The sequence below is a fragment of the Chelon labrosus genome (genome assembly GCF_963514085.1).
Source record: "Chelon labrosus genome assembly, chromosome: 19".
Lineage (NCBI taxonomy): Eukaryota > Metazoa > Chordata > Actinopteri > Mugiliformes > Mugilidae > Chelon > Chelon labrosus.
In genome coordinates, this window is record NC_140352.1 from 12,677,325 (window position 1) to 12,699,347 (window position 22,023).

Genomic DNA, 22,023 nt, shown 5'->3' on the forward strand with positions numbered 1-22,023 from the left:
AACAGACCGACCTCATTGTCAGCACCACTATGACATACCGCATCTTGACTTGAGGCATTGAAAAGTCATCTTTATTGGTATAGAGTAGAAGACTCCCCACCACAGCTGGCTGGAGAGCAGGATTCATACAAGTTCCACTAAGATATCTATCAGTTATTGTCATATTTACCCCCTGCAGACCCCGACCCCTCCTCTCAAACAGGGCGGTAGGTCGAGTGCTGCTCAGTCACTGCCTGTTTCCCTATCTTCTTTGTTGCGGAGGAATAAAACACAGAAGGGGCGGGTGACGGGGGGGCACTCCACTACTGACCTCCAGACTTTGGTCACTGGGCCCTCTCCCTGCGGTGGGCACTCAGCCTCCTCTCTGCAGAGTGCACACTCCCAGCCCCTGCTGAGCAACCTTCCAGCCCCCTCAGTCCACCGAGCTCCCTCATGCCCCGGAGGTCTCCAGCAGAAAGAGCCTGGCCCCCGGGCATGACACATCAGAGGGAAACAGAAGTGAGACATGCCGCTATTAGATGTAAAATTTACGCAAATGTAACAGTATTTATGCTCAACTATTTGATATGTAGTATTTTAGTCGCATAATATGAACATTGTACAGGTAGGAGCATTGATTATGTCAGTAAAAGTCCACTAAAATGCTTGATCGGTTTTCGTTTTGTAGATTTTTGTAGATTTTAGCTTAGGTATTAAAATTCAAAAGGCACGAATGTCAAAAAAACACTGTTAACACATATATACATGTCTACAGTGACAGGATTAGTCTGTAAAATATCACAAGGTTTCAAAATCTACCATCAAACTGTTCAGTGTAGTAAAACAATCCGCATTTTAAAGGAAAGCCTCACTTTATTTATTAATACTAAGATGTTCCGAGAGGGAAATCTACTCATTACAAAGTGGTCTCTGCAGCGGGCTTCGTGGTCATTTATTCCATGTCGACCGACTTGATAATCCCTTGAGACAAAACTAGATCATTATCACTACAACTGACTCCGTTTGATCTCTGCCAGGTATCTTGTTTGTATTCGTCCCGATCAGTTTCCTTGTATGTGAATCAAATGCGTGGTTACTTCAGGCTAAGTCCATCACAAGTGTCCCACCCTCCTCCTTCACTCTCTATCCCCCCTTCCCTCCTTGTCCCACGGCTGCTTGCCCCACAGCCCATCAGAATGACAATAGTATTGATGTAAAATGTGTCGCCTTTGGGCCGCTGAAGCATATAACCCCTGCATGCCTGGCCCAGCCACCACCACAGTTTATGGCTTTATTGTGCTCCCTTTTATGTCCTCCCCTGTTGGGGTGGGCGGACAACAATTTAGAAAATTCACTGTATATGTGCCCGTGAGTGGGACAGATAGCGATTATGCGTGTGTTGACGTGTGTGTGTGTGTGTGTGTCTGCACTGTATGCACATATATCCGGATCAATTAGTCAGGGCACAACCCCTAAAAATCAATGTGTCAGCACATGCGTTGCAGAGCCTCCTGAGGAGAAGTTGGCCCACATCACCTACCTACCTCCAGCCACTCTGGGGAATCACTTTTTTTTTTCTCCTCTCCCCAACGATTAAACAAGTTGAGTAACAACTCCGCTCTACCTTTTTCATGTGTCCCTCCCTATACCTCCCTCTCTCATTTCCCTCCCTCCCTCTTTTCACTCTTTCCTTTCTTTTCCACATTACCAGGGGGTGGCGTGTGATTGACAGATGGGAACGAATAATAATTTTTTTTCGTAACCTAAGGCCATCTTCTGTGATTGGCTTGCCAGCTGACATCTCCAAACCTCATTCCCCCCGCCTATCCCCCCCCCCCCCCCCCCCCCCCCCCCTTTAATATTGGGCCTGTGGATGAGGCATCCTGAGGGAGAAAAAAGTAGAGAGAGAGAGAGAAAAAGATATCTACCTTAGGGAAGAACCTCAGAGAGAGGGAGGGAAGAAGAGGACGGGTAGGAGCGTGTGTGCATGTGTGTAAGAGACACTTATTCTCTTAACTACTAGGAGACAGACACACTTTCCTGGCCTGACTCAAAGAAGGGGGGAAAACAGGAGATTTTTTTTTTTCAATATCATTTTCGTTTTCCCCTCATTCAACAATCAAGCTGCCCTAAAGCTTCCTGGAAACCTCTTCTTCACTGCCTACTGGAAGTTCTATGTATTGATCCATTTACCCTCTCACACACTACAAGGCTTACCTCATGGATTTGTATCTGATTGGATATTTGATGTGTGTGTGGTTGTCCAGCTCACGGGTGCTTGGAGGCTATCCCATCTGGTGGTGAGTACAAATCCACAGTTTCAGCATCAGACCCTATAGCTGCATAAAGACGGAGAGTCTTTTTGGTCAAGTGATCATTTCTGAGAGGGCAGAATGTGCACTTTCAGTTGACTGCGTGGAAAAATGTTCTCCGGCCCAGTCCAAAGAATCTTAACCTCAAATACTAGTGTAACGGAAAAGGCTTGCCGTTCTTTTCCCCTCTACACTCAGGTCCATTTATCATATTGGATTATGTTGTGATGCAAAGAGGGTGAATTTTTAGTTAGGGATCCATGAAATGATTCAAAGTGGAGACATCTTTTTTGCATTTAAGAAAAAAAGAAATACATTAGCGAGTGGACACCATGTTGATATGAATTGTCATCAGCCCTGGAAGGACTCATGAGGTATTTGCACATAACAGTTTAAGTCAGGAAGATTAATCACTATTACATAAATTGTTCCTTTCGCTCAAGGACAATGACAAGTCTGACGTTTTTCACGAGAGCTCAACAAACCTTCCAAAAAGGGCTGCCGTTATCAAAACCATAATCACTTTCGTTTCTGAAATACAACCATATCATGTTGTGATGTGCAACAATGATGACTGATCAGCGTCACTTTGTTTTGTTTGCTATTGTGCGTCATTGCTCCACATTCAGGCTGCCGGCCGCCCCCCCCTCAACCACCCAGTTTAAATTGTTGAACACAAATTTTTTTGGCTCTGACCAAAGTTCTAGACAATTCAAAAAATATATTACAAATTTGTGGTCTACCACGGGCTTCCAGCCGTAGCAAAATCCATCCTTTTTTTTGAGAATCAGTTAAGCATATCATTTTGCTTTTCAATTGTTGTACAATTCACCCCCTCCACTACGGATTTGTCAGTAGACAATATGTTTAGGTGCCGCAGGGTTTTATTCTTTGTTAAATTATCCCCGATCGCTTTTGGCACCAGCAACTGAAATTTAGAGGTTTAGCTCATTACAGATTCAGCTACATGCAGCTGACCTCATAGATCCTGATCTTCTTTTGTAACATAAAGCTTCTATTTTGGAGATATTTGCGTAGGTGTATGACAAAGCTCTTCTGGCTCCCAACACAATACTTGTCAGAGCTACTGCACTTTAGTAGCCCAACTAGCATGTGGTCCCACCGTAGTGCTGTCCAAACCGCGAGCATCTTCTGGTTTCATTTACAGAGCAGACAGCTGCCAAGCACACAGGCCACAGGGCTGAAGTGTTAATGGCAAAGAGGACTTTACACCCACTCCTGGCTTCAGCAAGAATCATAAGACAACAGTGACAAAGAGCTTGGGATTCTCTCTGTGTGAATTACCTGCAGCTGTTCTGTTCAAGGAGCTTACATGACACTGGTATAATGTTCAAACCCTAACAAAGCGCACTACCTTTGATTTGGCTAACAAATTTTGAAGTGCAGGCCGGAGTAGGGGCTACTGGCGGGGGGTGTAGAGATGAAACGCCGAGCCATAGCTCCAGGTGACTGGGCAGGTGTTGAGGAATGGGTGTCAAACAGCGCTGTCAGTGGCATCACCCCGCGGTCTCAAGCGCGTCCAAAAGGAGACAAAATAAGGTGGTGCGTCAAACGAGAGGGTGCCGAGTTTCAGCAAGGGCCCACGCAGGCTGTTCTCAGCTTCTGTCTCAGGGGCGATGACATGGCCATAAATTCTCAGGCCAAGGTGGGACGGGTTGCAGGGAAGGAGTTTTGACTGCTTTATGCCTGGCAGCCTCGCTTTTACAAGACGGGGTGTTGAAAACAAAACGGAGCATAAATAACTCCACCGATATGCACATATGCGTGGACGAGGATGAGGTGTAGCCGAAAGACAACGCATAGCAAGCTAATGAGGTGGGTTTGGAGAGGAGAGTCAGAGCAGTAAATTGCCCTCTTGAAATGCAAGAATGTTGGGAAAACTGTGGTTTTGTACGATATGGGTTCAAAAATCAAGGTCTGAGAAAAGTCATGACAGCTTAAAGCTACGAAATGAACCCAGATAATCCCCAGATTCTACAGTGCGTCAAGCCAAATATCGCCCATCCCTTCTATGTGGCTTTAAAGTTGATAGAAATGTGACTTTTTATTCTTAATGTATAATAATCAATAAATATAAAAATATAACAAACTGAATCTGAGGTTGTTAATATGCATTAAGCTCATGTGGTTTAACACTCAGAATCATTCACAGAAGAGCGCCCAGCAGTGTGCTTATGTTCCTTGGGCAAACAGTGATGCTCGTAAGTGAATGATGACAATCACTTTCAGCAAGGAATTAGCTCCGCTGAACCGACTCCAATATCAGTCAGCGAGCATCCGCAGTGATTATCGGTTTAGTCCTGTCATATCGCACCACAGAGCCACGAGATGTTTAAATCCAATAAGTGTTATTTTCTTAATCCTGTGTTATCATCATCGCTGTTAAATCCGCATCCGAAAGCAGAGACACTTATTGAGATTTCTGCTGGTGCTCGTTGTCCTTACAAGATTGCTTTAAATTTACAAGAGCTGCTGGTATGAAAGGGGAAATCAAACAGAGCAGGGAAATAGATATTAATAAAATGTTTAAAACTACAAAAATGTCTTAAAAATCACCTTTATATTACGCTGAAATCACTGTCTTGTTCAACCATTCTTTGAGTTAGCATTACCCGAACAAGGCTTTGTTTAACCTCTATTCAAGTGGAACATGAGTGTGGCAATCTGACTGAGAAGCGATATAAAGCAATATTCAGTCCCTGCTACAAACACAGACACACAGGCTGTAAGTGTTAAATAAATCCTCACTAAGTTAGATGTGCCAAAAAGATTAAGGGTTCTATATAGCATACATAAATGTCATTGTTTAATAAGGCTAAAGTCCCTTAATTGAAATTTGGAGCATGAATAAGCTCAAATGCGGCTTCCTGACTAAAACTGTCGTGGAAGCCCGTCTTGTCTAAGAACCACTGCGGCCTCAGCAATATCGGTGGCGTACCTTTTGAAAAATCTCTCGCAAAGCTGTCTAGGTTTACCGAACTTCCCAGTACACACACAGACCATTCCAGTTCAACCTGAGTGGCTTAAATGGGGCTCCAGAGTCCATCTCTGGGTCTCAGGAATGTCATTATCTGACTGTGACCCCCCCACCCCACACCTCCAATCCTCAATCCAATCTGCAAAGGGGTCACTTAAATGATTCCTACCACGAGAAAATCCTCCGTTAGCCGTCTTGTGTGAAAAGATCAAGGATGCACGGGTATTACTCTCAACAGGGCGGTGGAAGGTAGAGAAAAGAGCAGGAAAGTCCAGAAGAAAGTAATTCATTAGAAACGTTAGGGTTCCATTATGAATGGCTGAGGGTCCTACAGGGCCGGGGTCAATGGCAATTTTGGGCTAAAGCCTTAGAGAAATGTATAGAGAAACTTCACCCTAACGCAGGTGTATTCCCACTAAGGTATTGAAGTCATACGGAGAGAATAATCCTAAAGAAAGTGACCCAAAACTATCTGATGTGAATAAAGTTCAAGATGAATTTTAGGTATTTTTTTTATAAGATACTCAGCAAGAACATTAGTAATAATGACTAAAAACGTACCACTCTTTATGTGGACTCTTAGTAAGAATTCACTTCATGTACTGAGCCAACACATTTCTACACAAGACATCCCTTCAGAGGACAAACTTGTGGGATGACATTATTCAGTCAAACTCAAGCTAGGTGAGAGGTTCAAAGGAGAGTGGTATTTCAAAGCAGTGAAGGCGAGTCCTAATCTTCTCCCACCATCAAAGGACATGCAATGTGGTCTTGTAGGAAATGACAAAGTCTCCCGGTGCACAGCTATTAGCTGCACTAAAACACAGGCCAGGACAGTTCCTCAAAGGGAAAACGGCAACGGCCAGGGGCAAGGAGATCATTAGGGGACACGTGTGGAGGCACACACACATTATTTAAAGTCTTCATTACCTGGCTGATCTCACCTGTATGGCTTGTTACAAGGGTTAATTATCAGCAGAAAGCAATTTCTCTGACACACGGGGTCAGCGACAAAGATGTACTGATCACACCTGTACGGCCTATATTCAGTCGAAGCCCTCGGGGTCACTGACCAGGTCAACCACACAACCACCAGATGCAGCATGAAAAGGAAGACAGGACTATCATTCAGTACACTGAAATTAGAAGGGCGATAGTTTATATAAAGTTAGGGGCAATAAATAATTTTAAGATATCACCTTTACAACCACAAGAATTGTGAAATAATGCTTCACTAATGCATCAGGTGTAGGGCAGACTATACTTAAATATTCTCTTACTCTTTTAACAATTTAAATGACATGTTTAATATCGTCTCAAAAAAAGAAGCTAAGCCAAAACTTTTTCTCATTAAACTGTGTAAATTTTTTTACCAATTTCAGACACAAACTGAGAGGTACAGGTCCTGCAAAAGTCGAGTGGTGCTTTCTCTGAGTACAGGCAAACTGGCAAGCTTTGCTAACCAGCTTTACCCCAGAATGTAGCTTCATTTCCCCTTTTTTTCCTAAATCAAATAACGACGAGAACGTCAGAAGCAATTAGTTTTTTTATTACTTTCTAAGACACTATGCGGTGTTACATATTTCCACAAAGAAATTCCAGACATCCACAGGAAGATTCCAAACAATCCATTACAAGCCATGTTTTGCATATTATGTATTACCGCTGGTAATTTGCGGTGCCAACAAGCTGCGTCTTATGAACAGAGGCATGGAACAATGCACTGCTTGAGCTGTGGTTCATTCACACAGTCCCTCAAGACTCTCAGTCAAACAGGCTCTGCCCTTCCAAGACAACAGCTCAGACTTTGTTTGTGTCCACCTACAGACAGATAAGTTTCCAGTCTGACATGCATTTGTCTGAGCCTTGTACTCTCCAGTGCACTTCTGTGCAGAGCTACTGCTGCTCCCTTTCTCTTCCTGACAGGCAGGTTCACAAGTTTACACCCTGTTCAGTTTCCCCCCTCATGTCTCCATACTTGTGACTGCAGGGGCTCCTTGTCCCAACTCCACACTCTCTGCAACAGTCTGCAGAGACAGCAGAGTGGTGGGGAGGTGGGGAGGTAGAAAGAAAGAACAGGTTGGAACATTTTTCAGGGGTCCTGTCATTTTTAATCTGATCAGCCAGGAGCTGTTGGACTACAAATCAAAAGTGTGCCAAAGAAAAAGAGAAGACAACAAAACACAGACAGGAGCTTTGCATTCCAGCCTCCACCAGGAAAAGTCCCATCCTCGGGCAAAGCCGGCAACTTTCCTTGGCCCACTTACTCTCTTCCGAGTGTCTTTATCTCTCTGTGGACTCTGTTGGGGGATTTATACATAAGATTTGGATGGCAGTGTTTTCAGTGCACGTCTCCAACTGCTCTGCGAGCGCCTCATTTAGCAACGTGACGTCCTCCAGGCAAATCTGACAAGTTGAGCTGCGGCGTCAACATATAGAGGTAAATTGGAGGTAGACTAGAGTTTAATGCAAACAATATTCCCGCAGTCTGTTACAGCGGAGGCCTTTCAGCAGCCTGGATCTCACAGAAGTAGTGACAGAACACACTCGAGACACAGCGCCTCAGGCAAAAGCCGAGCATAAGTTAACATCTTTAATTTCTCTTTAATGAAATAAGTTAACTTATTCAGAGATGGCTGCGAACGACTGGCTTCCATCGTCACTAAACACCATGTGAATATAACAACATTTTATCAAATTTGCACCTATGTCAGATATGTTTATAAAGGCGGAATAACTTCAAATTGCTTGTAGTACTGCAGGATATGAAATATAAACTTCAAATTTGGGAAATAATAGCAAATTCTGGTAATTTTAACCCAAAACAATTGTTATATTATTCGTTATACCTGCACTCCTGCTCCGAGAACGATGGCCTGGAGAGTGTCCCATTGTGAGTCCGCAGTTTTCAGCATCCTGCAATGGGAGTGCAAGCCCAAGAACGCTGTTACAAAATGAATAATACAAATTGTCGTCGTATTAACAAAGAACGTGCTGCAAGTAGTAACTTACAATTAGCAATGCAACCATGTAGTTGACAAGTCTTTAGTATCAAAGCATCAGTTGATACACTGATTCATTGCCACTGGCTCTCTAAGCTCTCTGTGCTTCCCTCTCATATTTTGGTCAGTTTAATTCAATTCAATTCAATTCAATTTTATTTATATAGCGTCAATAACAATACAAATCGTCTCAAGACGCTTTACAAAAACCCGGCCTGAAACCCCCAGAGCAAGCCTGAAGGCAACGGTGGCAAGGAAAAACTCCCATCACATCAAAATACTTACACGAACGTTTTATGAACTGCACAAACATCTATACAGTCTAATTTTGATATTTATATTTGTTTTGTATTTACATTTTGAGTATTTCCAGTTTTTGCTATTTAGACTGCCGTACTCCACTGTGGTTTAAATGGAAATATTGTACATTTTAATCTATTACAATGATTCAATAGCAACTGTCACTTTGCGGATTTACACACAAAACACATGATGAGCCACTGTTTCTGTTATACTAGCTATTTCAGAGGAGCTTATATGTAATAAAGAGTAACCTCCATAGCATCCAGCTACAGACGGAATATTCTGCACATCTCTTAACAATAACTGCACAAGAGTATAAATAAAATACAGCAATGACTGGAGTTATTCAACCTCTAGAAGTTGTAATAATGAGTACATATTGTTAATATGTATGTATACTTCAATAGAACTGAAAATAGCTTGTGAGCTACATGGCTACTTGCAAGCCCATAGTCTGTAATCAAGTGTAGCCACCGACAAAATTCGGGCTAATTTGCGCAACAAAGAACTGAGAAAAGCAAAGAAAAACGAGCTATTGTTAAACTAATACAGCCCTGCTCTAGCTACATCAAAAAGGCCGAGTCTATATTCAACTGTCACACCGTCATTTCGTGAAAAAAAACAAAAAAAAAACACACAGCTAATGTTTAGCTAGCAAGCCCTGCTGCTAAAGGCTAAAGCTAAATGCACGAAAGCTATATTTAAAACGAAAAACAACAATGTTGCTTGAGAACACTTGCTACAGTTTTTAAGATGTTTACATGTTTTTTAAGATACAATTTTAACCCACTATTAATATCCAACAGGACTCTCTCTCTCAACTTGGCATTTAATATAATAAATAGACAGAAATGCTAGCTTACTGTCGAATTCAAAAACAAAGATGGCGTCCGGAAGTGACCTATACGTCCTCTGACGTACTCTTCAACAAGTTTTCGATCAGAAAAAAATATATAAATGAATAAGTAAAATAAATAAATAAATTAAATATATTAAAATATCGTTAAAATATTAACGAAATCTGTATTAATGTAAATGATGTTTATTTTACATGAAAAAACACAGTCGGTTATTTGCAAAACATTGATATACTGTAGATATATTATAATTAAATGTTCAATTATTCCCTAATATTAACTAATATTAAAGCTTATTTGGTCTTCACTGGTATAAGTAACTTGTTTCTAATGTTCTCCTGAAGCCAAGTCATGATTTCAGCATCCAGAATTATTACTGCAAGTTTCATGTCCCAAAACAGTAGGAGCCTGTCGTAAGTTTGCTTCAAGCTATCTATAAAACAGCAACTCTGACAGTGTATATTTAAATCACTTTCAATGACACACACACATTGCTGTTGACATTTACTCACAATGACCTTCTGTTTTCATAATTAACAGGCTGAAGATCAATACTCCTGTGATCCTTAGATATGTGCATATGGGCCCTGGTCTTGAACTTCTGCAGGCCATCAGGCTAAAGACAGTGAGGTCAGATGTCATGTTCTGCTCAACAGGTTCAGAGGGTCACCTGGTACTTTTTGGGCCCCTGGACATAAGAGGCTGTCACACAAGGAAAGCTCATCTGTGCACAAACCTGCAACACAATGAACCCTGTAATGCAGAACTCCCACAAAAGCAGCTGCAACATATTTCTACCAGTACTAGATTCTTTGACACAAGCTTACAAAAAAATAAAAAAAATAAAAAATTCAAGATGCTGCAAAGTATCCCCTGTCTTTTCAAACCAAGCAGCAGACACTGCAGTGGTGGATTTTATAGCACTGGGAGTGGCTGAGTCAAAAGTTTTTGTTGACAGTGTTATAGTCCTGATTGCGTGAATTTCCACTCTTCAGCAAGGTGTGTGGTGGAATCCCTTTGTTTCCTCTGCTTCATTTCTGTGGTTTCCAGTGGCCCATCATACTTTCACATCAACCCAGTTTGGATACAGAGAAAACCCCCAACCAAGTTGTAAACCCCTCCAGGCCAGTAGAGGCCCCATACGGGCGTGCCTGGGCATGCACCTGCCAAGCCCTGCCGTTCGCTGCTGCTCTGCAGCTTGTCTCATCCCCTGCAGCAGATTCCCCCGGCATTCTGCCTCTCTGGAGGTCTCTGTGTCTGCTGCTCCCTCACTCGGTTGAGACACGTTGCTCGTAGCTTCCGAGAAGTGAGGCAAAGCAGGCAGGATCAGCATGGCACACATGTGGTCTGCATGCGTGCATCTGCGTGTGTGTCTGTTTGCACAATGCGTAACTCCTCAGGGTTAAGACTCTCATTAGCACCTAGCCAAAAAGATATCCCTTTCATCTCATCTGTCCTTATGGATCATGTGAGGCACATCCTTTGCAAACAAAGACAAATAGGCTGGCAGATCCACAGCCTGTAGTCTAAACATGCTATGTCCACCACAAAGACCCATGCGGTTAGATAATTGATTCCATCAGAAAACCTTAATTCACTGCCTAAGCCGGTGTTGTCAGAGTGGTAGGCAAGCAGTTCAGCTGTCCTGAATGGAACTTAAAATGTTTCTAAATTTGGCATTATCATCTGAATGCACTAATACCTCACTTGAGAAACAAAGATTTTTCTATTAGTTTACTGACTGGTGGTGTTGTTGTGGAGCATGTGACACCAACATTCAACTACCGGCTCCGTGTAAAGCATCATCCACCCTGGTCCATCCCATGACTGAGAGATTAATGGGCAGTAACCAAGCTTGCAGACAGTGTAATTAAGATCCTTAGTCACTCAGTCACCAGACAGAGTGAAGTCAGCAACACTTGAACTCCGTGATGTTGGTGGGACTGAAACTGGCAGATGAGCTAATGTGGCTTCCTTCGCTTGGGTAAACCTAAGACAAGAACATGAATGGAGATTGATGAGCAGTATCAAATGACTAACTCTGCACGGGAACATGAAATAAAAATAAAAAAATGTTTCTTAAGTTTGATGGATATGACAGAGAAGAGACTTATTTTTTCCTTGTGCATAGCGTTTGATAGCTTACTGTCCTGGAGAAATTATGAGGCTGGGTTTCCTAGTGAAACATAAGAATTGTTTGTTGAATGCCACTGTCAGTCAGGAACCTCATGCCAACAGCACAAGTGGCTCATAGCTGATTATGGGATCATTGTATTCCATTAAACCAGCTGTAAAAGCAAAACAACTCAACCTCATGTCTCAGTGTGTAAGCTCCGTTGGCAAAGCTTGACACCTGGGAGGCGGCCTGCTGTAACAATGCTCACCTTACATCAAAAACAACACAAGCAGCGAGGCAGCTTTCGGGAGGTGGGGCAGGGTTTTGGTGGAAGCTAAGTGTAGAAAGCAAAAGCGCACATGAGCTGTGAACCTCTCTGAGGGGGATTTTTTCCCCGTGACTTCAATGCCTTGACTTTTGTGTTGGGGTGGGGCCCTGCGTCGCACTCATCTGTCAGAGTCAGTGACTGCCGTGATTGGGTTGCGCCCTGCGGGGGTCCTGAGGTCATCCTGAGTGGCGCTCTGATCTGATCGGCGTCAATTGTTCCCCCGTGATCCTCTCAAGGCCTCCAGCGCCATGTTGTCCACCCAGACTCAGCCAAGAGCTGGAGAGTCTGGTCGGCTCTTGTGAAGGGGTTACCTTGAGGGGTTGGCAGCACATCTTCACGTCGCTAACACTGAAAACAGTGGTCCTATCCAAAGCATTTAAGAAACCCTGTACAGGAATGCAGGTCATATTCATACTACTGTCTGCTCAGAAATAAATAAACAAGTAAGTTGAGAACATCCTAAAGTAAATGCAGAAACCTCTGCTCTGGAAGAAGTCATACAGTTTTGTTTGAGCTTGTCATCATAGAAAGCATGTTAAAACACGGGCATGGCAAACATATTTTCTCTGTCTCTTTTATTTAAAGAGAAATAGAAAGCAATTAAAATTAATTACCTGAATGAAACTATAATGGTTTCTGGCATCACAAGCTGATCTTGGCTGTCTCGCTGTAGTGATTAATCCCCGATCTGGCACATCTGCACGAGCCTTCTGGTGAGGCGCATGGGTTCAGGTGTGTCACTGTTGTCCATCACCGGCAAGCTTGGCTGCAAATGCTATCATTCCTAAAACCTCAGCTCCAGAGGTAAACCACAAATTAGGGATGGAACTGCAAGGGCAGGTGTTTTCATACGTTTGAAATTGTACGAGGGGGCTTTTCCCAAACTACGCAGACAGGTTCTCGTGTGTTATCTGTTAGATCAGCAGATCTGTGCATGCTAACAAGTGGGAACGCTTTGAAAAGTCAGCGCTAATAGCTTGTATCCCTGCCCTGAAGTGGGTCTATTAGCTCCCCCCCTTCTGGTGGAAGGAGAGACAAAATAAACAGGACCTCCTTGTATAAACTACATTAAGCAGATAAGTCAATAAAGCACTGAAGTATGAATGCCCTGTCACTGGGGTACGCTTACAGTAACAGAGGAGATTAATGAATATAGAAGTGATATCCTCTTGGAGCGCAGAAGTCCTCCCTGACAGCAGGTCACAATCACTGCTAGTGTTGAGCTGAATTCACGGAAGGTGTAGAGTGGAACGAGTTTCACTTCCCACATCCAATAAATCTGTAATACACCAGGCATGGTATCATTTAAAAATTTAAAATGCAGGTACGATACAAGCACATACAATCTTTCTTATCTTTCTTGACAGTTTGTTGTACCTCTGCAGTTCTAAATGACTGATGGGGAGTTCAGGTTTTTATTAGGAAACATCTGTGTGTGGTGTGCACAGGAAACTCACATGGCTAGGGTCTGTTTAACAGCAGAAGCAACGTCTTCAAGATAACCCAGCAAGTCCAGCTTGTTTTGTTTTTTTGATATACAGTGACCTGGATGACTGACAATCTTCACATGTGCTGCGGATACCTTAGCCAGTGCAATAGGGTGCAGTGTAAAATGTTCCAAAAACCTGAAAATTAAGATCAATGTAACCTAAATTGAGCCATTTGAGTCATGCACGTGAGGTGTTCACAGACACAGATTCAGAGCCTGATTTTCTGTTGCAGTTTTCACTTCATGATACATTCCCCTTTCTCTCTGACACAGGTCCCTGGCCCTGGGGCAGCAGTACTCGTCTTTGGGCTCCCAACCCATCCTGTGCGGCTCCATCCCTGGCCTCGTGCCCAAGCAGCTGCGTTTCTGTCGCAACTACATTGAGATTATGCCCAGTGTCGCCGAGGGCGTCAAGCTGGGGATCCAGGAATGCCAGCACCAGTTCAGGGGCCGCCGATGGAATTGCACCACCATCAAGGACAACCTGGCCATCTTCGGCCCTGTGCTAGACAAAGGTAGATTGCTAACAGATGCAGTGCAGCGTCAGAGTATTTGCACCCTACAGTTCTGCGTAAGAATGACTCAAAACAGCAGCGGATTTTCACACAGGTTCTGAAACTAGACAAAGACAAATCAATCAAACAAATGAAGTAAAAATATACTTGTGTATTTGTTTATTCAGGAAAATATTACACATCTATGAGTTGCAGAAGTAAGAAATTAGAGTCCATCTGTTCAGAAGAGTTTCCCTGTGTTGTTCAGTGCCCCATTTTCTTTTTAAAAAATCAGTGATTCGTCACAGTCTGGTCTGAATGATGGCACGGACAAAGGAACTTTCTGACCTCATCAGAACCAAGACAATGGTTACAGCAGAACTAAATTAATGTTTTGGAATGGCCAAGTCAAAGTCCTGACCTTAATCCAATAGAAATGTTGTGGAAGGACCCAAAGCAAGCGGTTCATGTGATGAAACCCACCAACATCTCAGAACTGAACCGGTTCTGTACTGAGGAACGGGCTAAAATTCCTTCAAGCCTCTGTAGACGACTGGAAATGTTTAGTTGTTGGCATTTGCACAAGGGGGTCACACCAGACACTGACAACAAGAGTTTGCATACATTTGAAACACACAGATATGTACAAATGATTGTCTACTTTGTCTACTTAGGACTTTTGTGAAAGTCTGCTGATGTTTTGAACCATTTTTATGCGGAGATTTAGAAAATGCTGAGGGGGAACAAATACTTTCAACCAGCATTGCGTCTAAGGCTGTCATGAATCCATTTTGTTGTAGTATCTGAGGCTTTCCGTATAAAATAAACCATTTAAAGACATCTAAATGACCTTTCTCAAACAACACCCAACTGTAAAAAGCAGGCTGTATATCTAAGACTAATGCAAGCCGCTACAAAACACAGCCTTTAACAGTTTCCGCCCCAAGGCTCGGCACTGCCTGTTCTCTGGGCCTTTGCTGACAAACGACTAACTAGGGCAATTACAATAATATACACCTTTCCTGGCTGCCGAGAGAAATGGTACAAGCTCTGACACATTATTCATTTTTCTATCCGTCTTAGTATCGCTTAGTAGTATCGCATTATTGTGGTTTTCCCAACTGTGTTTACGCTCTCCTACATGAAAGAAAGGTCAGCGTAGGGAAGGCATCATCAAAACTTGAAGAGTACGGCTGATATACCTGCATCAGGCGCTTCACGCACAGGGTGCTAAACGTCCCCACTCAAACTGTGTCGTTCAAGCAGCCCCAGTAAACCTGAGACACAGGTGTAACGCTTAAGGCCTCCCTAATCATAAAGGCAGAAGTTTCTGTTTCGTGACTGAGGCTGGTGATTGGAAATGAATTAGCCTGTGTGTCAGAGGGGAAGGAATCTGGGCAGAAATGGGCAGTGTGAGCAGTCCAAGCTCCTCAGTCAAATAAAAGGGAGAGGGGAGGCCAAATGAGATTACAGGCAATAGAAAAGGGCCGGGGGGCTCCGCTCAACCCCTACTGTGCATGAAGACCAGTGCGCGCCTCACACAGTCCAGCTCCCACGGACGCCCCATTCACACGCCCTTTTGACTCTGTCATGAAAACAGGCTGAAAGGGGATCTCTCCCAACCTAGGCCGGGTGTGCACTTTGGGATAACGAAGCAAAGGAAGGAGGGAAGGAAGGAAGGACGGAGGAAGAGTCTGTCACTTTGCGAGTGATAAATGGAAGCGCTCCAGTTGAGCAAAGGAGAGCTAGCGACCACCAGCACTAGCCACCTTAAGCTGCGTGTTGGCTGCGGTGGTGCCATTGGTGGATGCCTGGAGGAAGTGGGGGGTTGAGGTGCTGTGGTGGGTGGTGGTGTATGGGATTTCAGCTCAGGGTGTTGGCGGAGGGGTGGCTAGAAGGAGGGGAGGGGGAGTTAGGGAGTTTAGGGAATGCCAGCTCCGGGCAGAGCGGGGCTGTGGGGGCCCGAGTCGCTGGGCCCTTTGTGTGGATAATACAGTGTGACACAAGGGAAACAAAGGCGGATTGATGGGCCCAGCAGGTAGCAGGAGCAGCGCTAGCCTTGGCTAACAGCCAGAGCTCCAGGGGCCCAGGGCTCACAGGCCCCTGTTTTGGAGGGCCCAGCCTGGCTTGCCAGGGCAAGCAGGGATGCCCAACCTGAGGACTGTATATCATCCGATCACGCAAGAGCTCATTTTTAGATGAAAACTGTTTCTGAGAATAAATTTATAGATGAAAGAGCATATCATTAGCTGTTTAGCTACTACTTCATTATCTACGTTGCATATCTTAATAAAATCCATCTTTCACTCTTTATATTATTACCATCTATCAGGAATGTCAAAAGGTAGACAAAGAAAATGAGCTTTGGCACAAATGTGGACGCTTTTGGCGTCACATTAGCACCAGAGGCTAAAAAACACCCAACATGAAAAGGTATTTTTGTTTTGTAGCTGTGCTTGGAGTCGCACTGAGGTTTGGAAAAGATGGCTTCCCTCCAGCCAAACATTAGTAAACTTTGTCTGTGGCTTGTAAAGTGGTCTGATTGGGTCCTGAAAGCATCTCTGGCTCTGGACTCGCTGAGGAATTTCTGGCTTTAGGAGCCTTTGTGGTCCACAAAGTCCGGGTTTAATTCTCTGGTCGTGTCCATGCAAATTATAAATCAGATCACACAATTGTGAAGATCAGAAATTCTCAAAGCTCGTTCGGAGGAACGTGTGTGTGTGTGTGTGTATGTCTGCACCACAGATAGTGGAGTGTAATGGGTGAGCCATGGTAAGTGTGCTGTGATTGTGAAACAATGGTGTCTGGTTACATAATAAGCTGTTGCCTTCAAAGAAGGCGTAACTCCATCCCTCAGTGTAAAAAAGAAACAGGCCGACACACTGCTAGGTTTCACCAGAAGGCCTTGGGCTCTGAACTGGGACGGACTGGTGGGGGGGGTAACAACATTCCTGAAACACTATCCAGATGCAAAGCAGCACACCTCAGGGATGACAGGAGGTCACTGAGATCCCACTGAGCGTTAGGCTCTCCTGACACAACCACAATAGGCTGATGTCACTGCAGGGACTCTGCTTTTAGGATCCTTCATGTGTTTCATCATCACTGACGATGACTATCAGATCAATACTGTAAACAATCTTTACAAATTGTAAAATAAATTAGTCATAGGAGGTGTATTGGGATGTGCTTCTTGTTTTCTACAGTGGCACATGCCTAAATGTGCTCTCTCGAAGATGAAATGTTGTGTTAAAAGGTTACCGCCTGGAGGTATGCCTTTCAATGCATCTGTCTGGATGTTGGCAAGACAAGATTGACACTCTCCTTCTCTTCCTCTTTCTCTCCGTCTTTGCGTCTGTCTCCATCCACCCCTTTCAGCAACCAGAGAGTCGGCGTTCGTCCATGCCATAGCTTCGGCAGGCGTTGCGTTCGCAGTGACACGCTCCTGCGCCGAAGGCACATCCACCATGTGCGGCTGCGACTCCCACCACAAGGGACCCCCGGGCGAGGGTTGGAAGTGGGGCGGCTGCAGTGAGGACGCAGAGTTCGGGGTGCTGGTGTCCAGGGAGTTCGCAGACGCCAGAGAGAACCGTCCGGACGCTCGCTCGGCAATGAACCGGCACAACAACGAAGCAGGACGCACGGTTAGTATTAGGGACCTGAGGAGACAGGCTGCTTCGGATAGCTCTGATTTTCTGACTGGACGTACCAACGGCATGTGGTACCAGAGGGGAACTTCCAAAACCAGCCTTCTCTGAAAACGTTCCACCTGATTTTGGAAACTGGCCTCCATTCACATTGCAAGACAGACATTCACACGTGTTGGGTCACGGCTGGCAACAAAAACTAAAAATTTTAAATCGTAAGGTCCATCAAGATTTTCATTCTCCATAACAAAAGGAACTTGTGCAAACTGTGAGCTACGGGGTAGACAGCAGTAAGTATTCCTGGACAGATTGTGTACATACTGAGGCACAAAAGCAAAGGGTGAAAACTGATGCCACATGCAGTAAACAAAGGGCGCAGACCTGACTTGTCAGTGGATTCATCCAGGAGGCATCATTGTTTGGGATTACTAATTGTCCATGTGACGGGTGGGGATTTGGTATGTGACTCGTCCGCACATTTCTTAGCTTCCACCTCAAAATGAGCACTTGACTTTGAATGACTGGTTAATTACTTACCTAAGCAACGCTCTCCCACCTGCCTTGCCCCAACACCTTGTCTTTCATGCCTTGCATCCCAATGAAAAATTCCCCGACAGTCAAATAACCGAAGTGAGCTGAAGGGGGGGAAAAAGAAGGGAATCAGCTCAGACTTAAAACATCACTGGCTGCTGTCACTGCTGGGGGAAAATAGGCTCTCGGCTGCTTGCTGAGGGGCAAATAGAGGGACCACACGCCAACAAGACAGCCCTTTGATCTGAGCACACAGGAGCAGTCAGAGCGACCACAGGAGCTAACTGAACAGCGGTACTGTCAGGAGCCTTCGTCCTCTCCACCTGGCCCTCTCACGCTCCATTATTTAGCCCCGAGGTCCCGGGACTTGATGTTGGCATGACAAGCTCACACTAGCGTGACGTCACCACTCCACCCCTTCGCTCCAACATCTCCTCACCCAGAGGTGCCGCAGCCACCTGCCTTCCGCTCCAGCTGGGGGAAATTTGGCAGCTAAATATAGCCGCAGAATTAAAGCACAACAAAATCATAACACAAAGCTAAAACATGCCCAGAGGGCGCACACTCACCATATGAGCCAGTGACTTCAGAGAGAATTAGCAGCAGCAGCAGCAGCAGCTATACTTCACAGCTGCATGACACTTCAATAAACTGCAGCCAGTGGCATATTGTTTCTCTTGGCCCGCTCCGCAAGTCTTTAGCGGTTTTGTTAGTCTGCATTACCGGATTCCCTCTGAGTTTCGATCGTTAAATTCCACCAGTTCTTTCTTGGTAGTGACGGATCGTGAAGCAATGAGTCAGTTATTATCAGTTATCAAAGTACGACCACGTCCATTTAGTAAAATCCACTTTAAAGGCATACTCCACTCAAAACCCAACCTTTGGGTATCAAATTCTAACGGCCTGAAGGTGTTGAAATGTGGCTCTGAAAAAATGTGTTGCTTGCTTCTGCGTAGAGAACAAAGAAAAGCTCAGCCTCATTACCCTAAAGCTCTGCCAAAAGAAGCACTTACAGGCTACCTAACATTTGTTTGGTGGTTACAGAACATAGGTGGACAGATTACAGTTTAGGCCATGACTCTGGATTGCCACTAAATTGTTTCGTAGGGAACGGAAAGTGTGGACAACGAATTTACCATGAATGTGTTTTAATTCGGGTTTTCTGTTTCCCAGACCATCCTCGACCACATGCACCTGCGCTGCAAATGCCACGGCCTCTCTGGAAGCTGCGAGGTGAAGACGTGCTGGTGGGCGCAGCCGGACTTCCGCATGCTGGGCGACTACCTGAAGGACAAGTACGACAGCGCCTCGGAGATGGTGGTGGAGAAGCACCGCGAGTCCCGGGGCTGGGTGGAGACCCTGCGCGTCAAGTACGCCTTCTTCAAGCACCCAACCGAGCGCGACCTGGTCTACTACGAGGGCTCGCCCAACTTCTGCGAGCCCAACCCGGAGACGGGCTCCTTCGGGACGCGCGACCGCGTCTGCAACGTGTCGTCGCACGGCATCGAGGGCTGCGACCTCCTGTGCTGCGGGCGCGGCCACAACACTCGGACTGAGAAGCGGAAAGAGAAGTGCCACTGCATCTTCCACTGGTGCTGCTACGTCAGCTGTCAGGAGTGCGTGCGCGTCTACGACGTGCACACGTGCAAGTGAGGGTTCCTGCGCTTACAGACTGCTGGACCTTTAACTCCCCACCTCCTGCACGACTTCCCTGCTTCCCCAGACTCAAAAACATACGCACGCACAGGCCCTAATGGCTAAAGGCACATCAGTAATGGACACTTCTACACCTTCTTTTTGTACAAATCCTGCACTAGAATCCATCTTCCACTCATTCCCATAACATCTGAGCAGAATGTGTCCTGTGTTGACTTGACTGACAGCTTGGTCCACTCTTACGGGAAGAAGCTTCAGTTGTGCCACCGTGCCCCGGTTCCTCACCCTGCAGCATCGGGCCCCTCCCTTCCCCTCTCCTCCCTCTTGTCTTTATTTATTTCCCCCCTCCATGCCAACACAATGTTCGAGGCATGTACAGTAACACTTTTTACCTGTGAGATTAATGCAGTAAAACAAACAAACAAACAAACAAAAAAGACTCTCTTCTAATTAACACCTCACTTCCGGTTTACCTTTTCTTTTTAAACTAAACCAACCTCTGCGCCATCGCTTAAGTGATACTGAACACGTCGTCGGCAGCCCAAGGAAACCATCACTTTGTAACTACTGAATTGAACTGCAAACAGCAGGCAGGCATCCTGTCTTCTGTGACAACTACTGAGCTGATCAAATCCTCAGTGTTGCTTCTCTGCTGCAACCAGTCAGCTGGGAAGCCTGGAAGATATATGCTGATTTTTATTGCCCCGCATTTCTGAAATATCACCATTGGGATGGGACTGGAGGTATGCAGGAGGGGGCATGCTCATTCCACTAACTAAGAACCCTACACATGTATATGTATGCACTATTCTGTTACATACACACACACATGCACACACACATACATACAAAAAAGAAAAAAAAAAATCCAGGTGTGAAAAATTGTTTATGCAAGTAAATTCTTCTCTGCAGCAAGCTAGCAGTTCTTATGAATGACGGCTTTTCATTCGCTCAATAAATTGATTTCTATACGTGTGATGCAACAGTTTAAAAGTTTAAAAAAAAAAAAAGAAGATGAAAAAACAACCAGAGAAGGACAGAGTTCAGCTCACACCAGTGAGTGGCTGATCCTTTATCGCTGTTTCATTTTATGAGTCAAGCTTTAGCATGTTTAATATTAACACCGGCCTACGGAGCAGAGTCATCCATCTTTTGTCTAAAGCTTTTAATTCTGTAAAAAAAAAGAAAAGAAAAAAAAAGAAAAAGTAAAAGGGGGACGTGTGACGACATGTGGAGACCAGAGGACGCTCTGACTGGCTGTCACATCCTTCCTTCCTTCTTTCCTTCCTTCCTTCTCCGCATGTTTTCCCTCAGTTGGACAGCTTATAAGAAGCCTGATTTGTGAAATTGCATTCTTGTCAATACACTCCAAAAACACCCCAGCCTCAGTGTTCTGGTTTTGGACATATTGGAGAAACAATTACGCTAAAATATTTTTCAGATGTCTCAGATTTTTAACAAGAGGAGTTGGTTTTAAGATCACTGTGAGCCCATGGAGTTTTCTTAAATTTCGACTGATTGCGAACGTCGAGCAGAAGACGTTGAGGGAAACTTCATGTGCACGAGATGTGTGTGTGTGCATGTGTGTGTGGTGGCTGCCAGTGACAAGGACGGAAAAATGGATGGATGGACGGACGGACGGATGGATGGCAAGCTGGCTCTTCGCAAACGAACTGTGAGAGGTTTCCACACGACATGTTCTGACAGTCCCGCCTGCTTCCTGTTAATTATATTCAACAACACAAACACAAGTTACCCAGTAGCGTGTAGGCTGTCCTCTCCTTGTGACATAGCTTAGCATTTGCGTCATCCTCTACACAGCCCTCCCTAACCTGGGCCCACCTTTCTGTGTTCAGTCCTCCCCACCCTTCCCCGCTATATCCAAAGTTTTGTACAAATGTTTTAAAGTGAATAATTCCCTTTTTATTTTATAATCGTAAATGTTATGTTTTTATAAATATTATTTATTATACAATGTATATATCTGTATGACTGAACTAAGATTATATATTTGAAGAACAAAACCTGTCTCTTGCTTCTTGCTGTTTAGGTACACTACATGCTTTGTTTGACACTAGTCTCCCACTGATGATCAGAATAAAATTTGACCTCAATCAGAACAGAGTGACCTGATTAGAAGAAATGTTAAGACTGAGAGGGGTGCTGCAAACCTTTGACAATGTGTTCATTAGGAAAATATTAGCTCCTAATAACCATGCAAACACTGGATCCGATCGTTTCTCTCTGGTTGGAATAAAGCCAATCCTTCGAGAGCACGTTTGCGCTACAGAAACGTGGAGCAACCAGTCGC

At 44.6% G+C, this 22,023-nt stretch overlaps 1 protein-coding gene across 1 annotated transcript; it reads left to right on the forward strand.

Annotated features, from left to right (window-relative positions):
• Positions 1–1,909: 1,909 nt before the first annotated feature.
• Positions 1,910–21,619, forward strand: wnt3 (wingless-type MMTV integration site family, member 3). Its single transcript, XM_084567153.1, has 4 exons — positions 1,910–2,279; positions 13,658–13,899; positions 17,257–17,522; positions 19,230–21,619. Exons 1-4 carry the CDS (start codon positions 2,200–2,202, stop codon positions 19,707–19,709), a joined length of 1,068 nt encoding a protein of 355 aa, XP_084423279.1. The 5' UTR covers positions 1,910–2,199; the 3' UTR covers positions 19,710–21,619.
• The last annotated feature ends 404 nt before the right edge of the window (positions 21,620–22,023 follow it).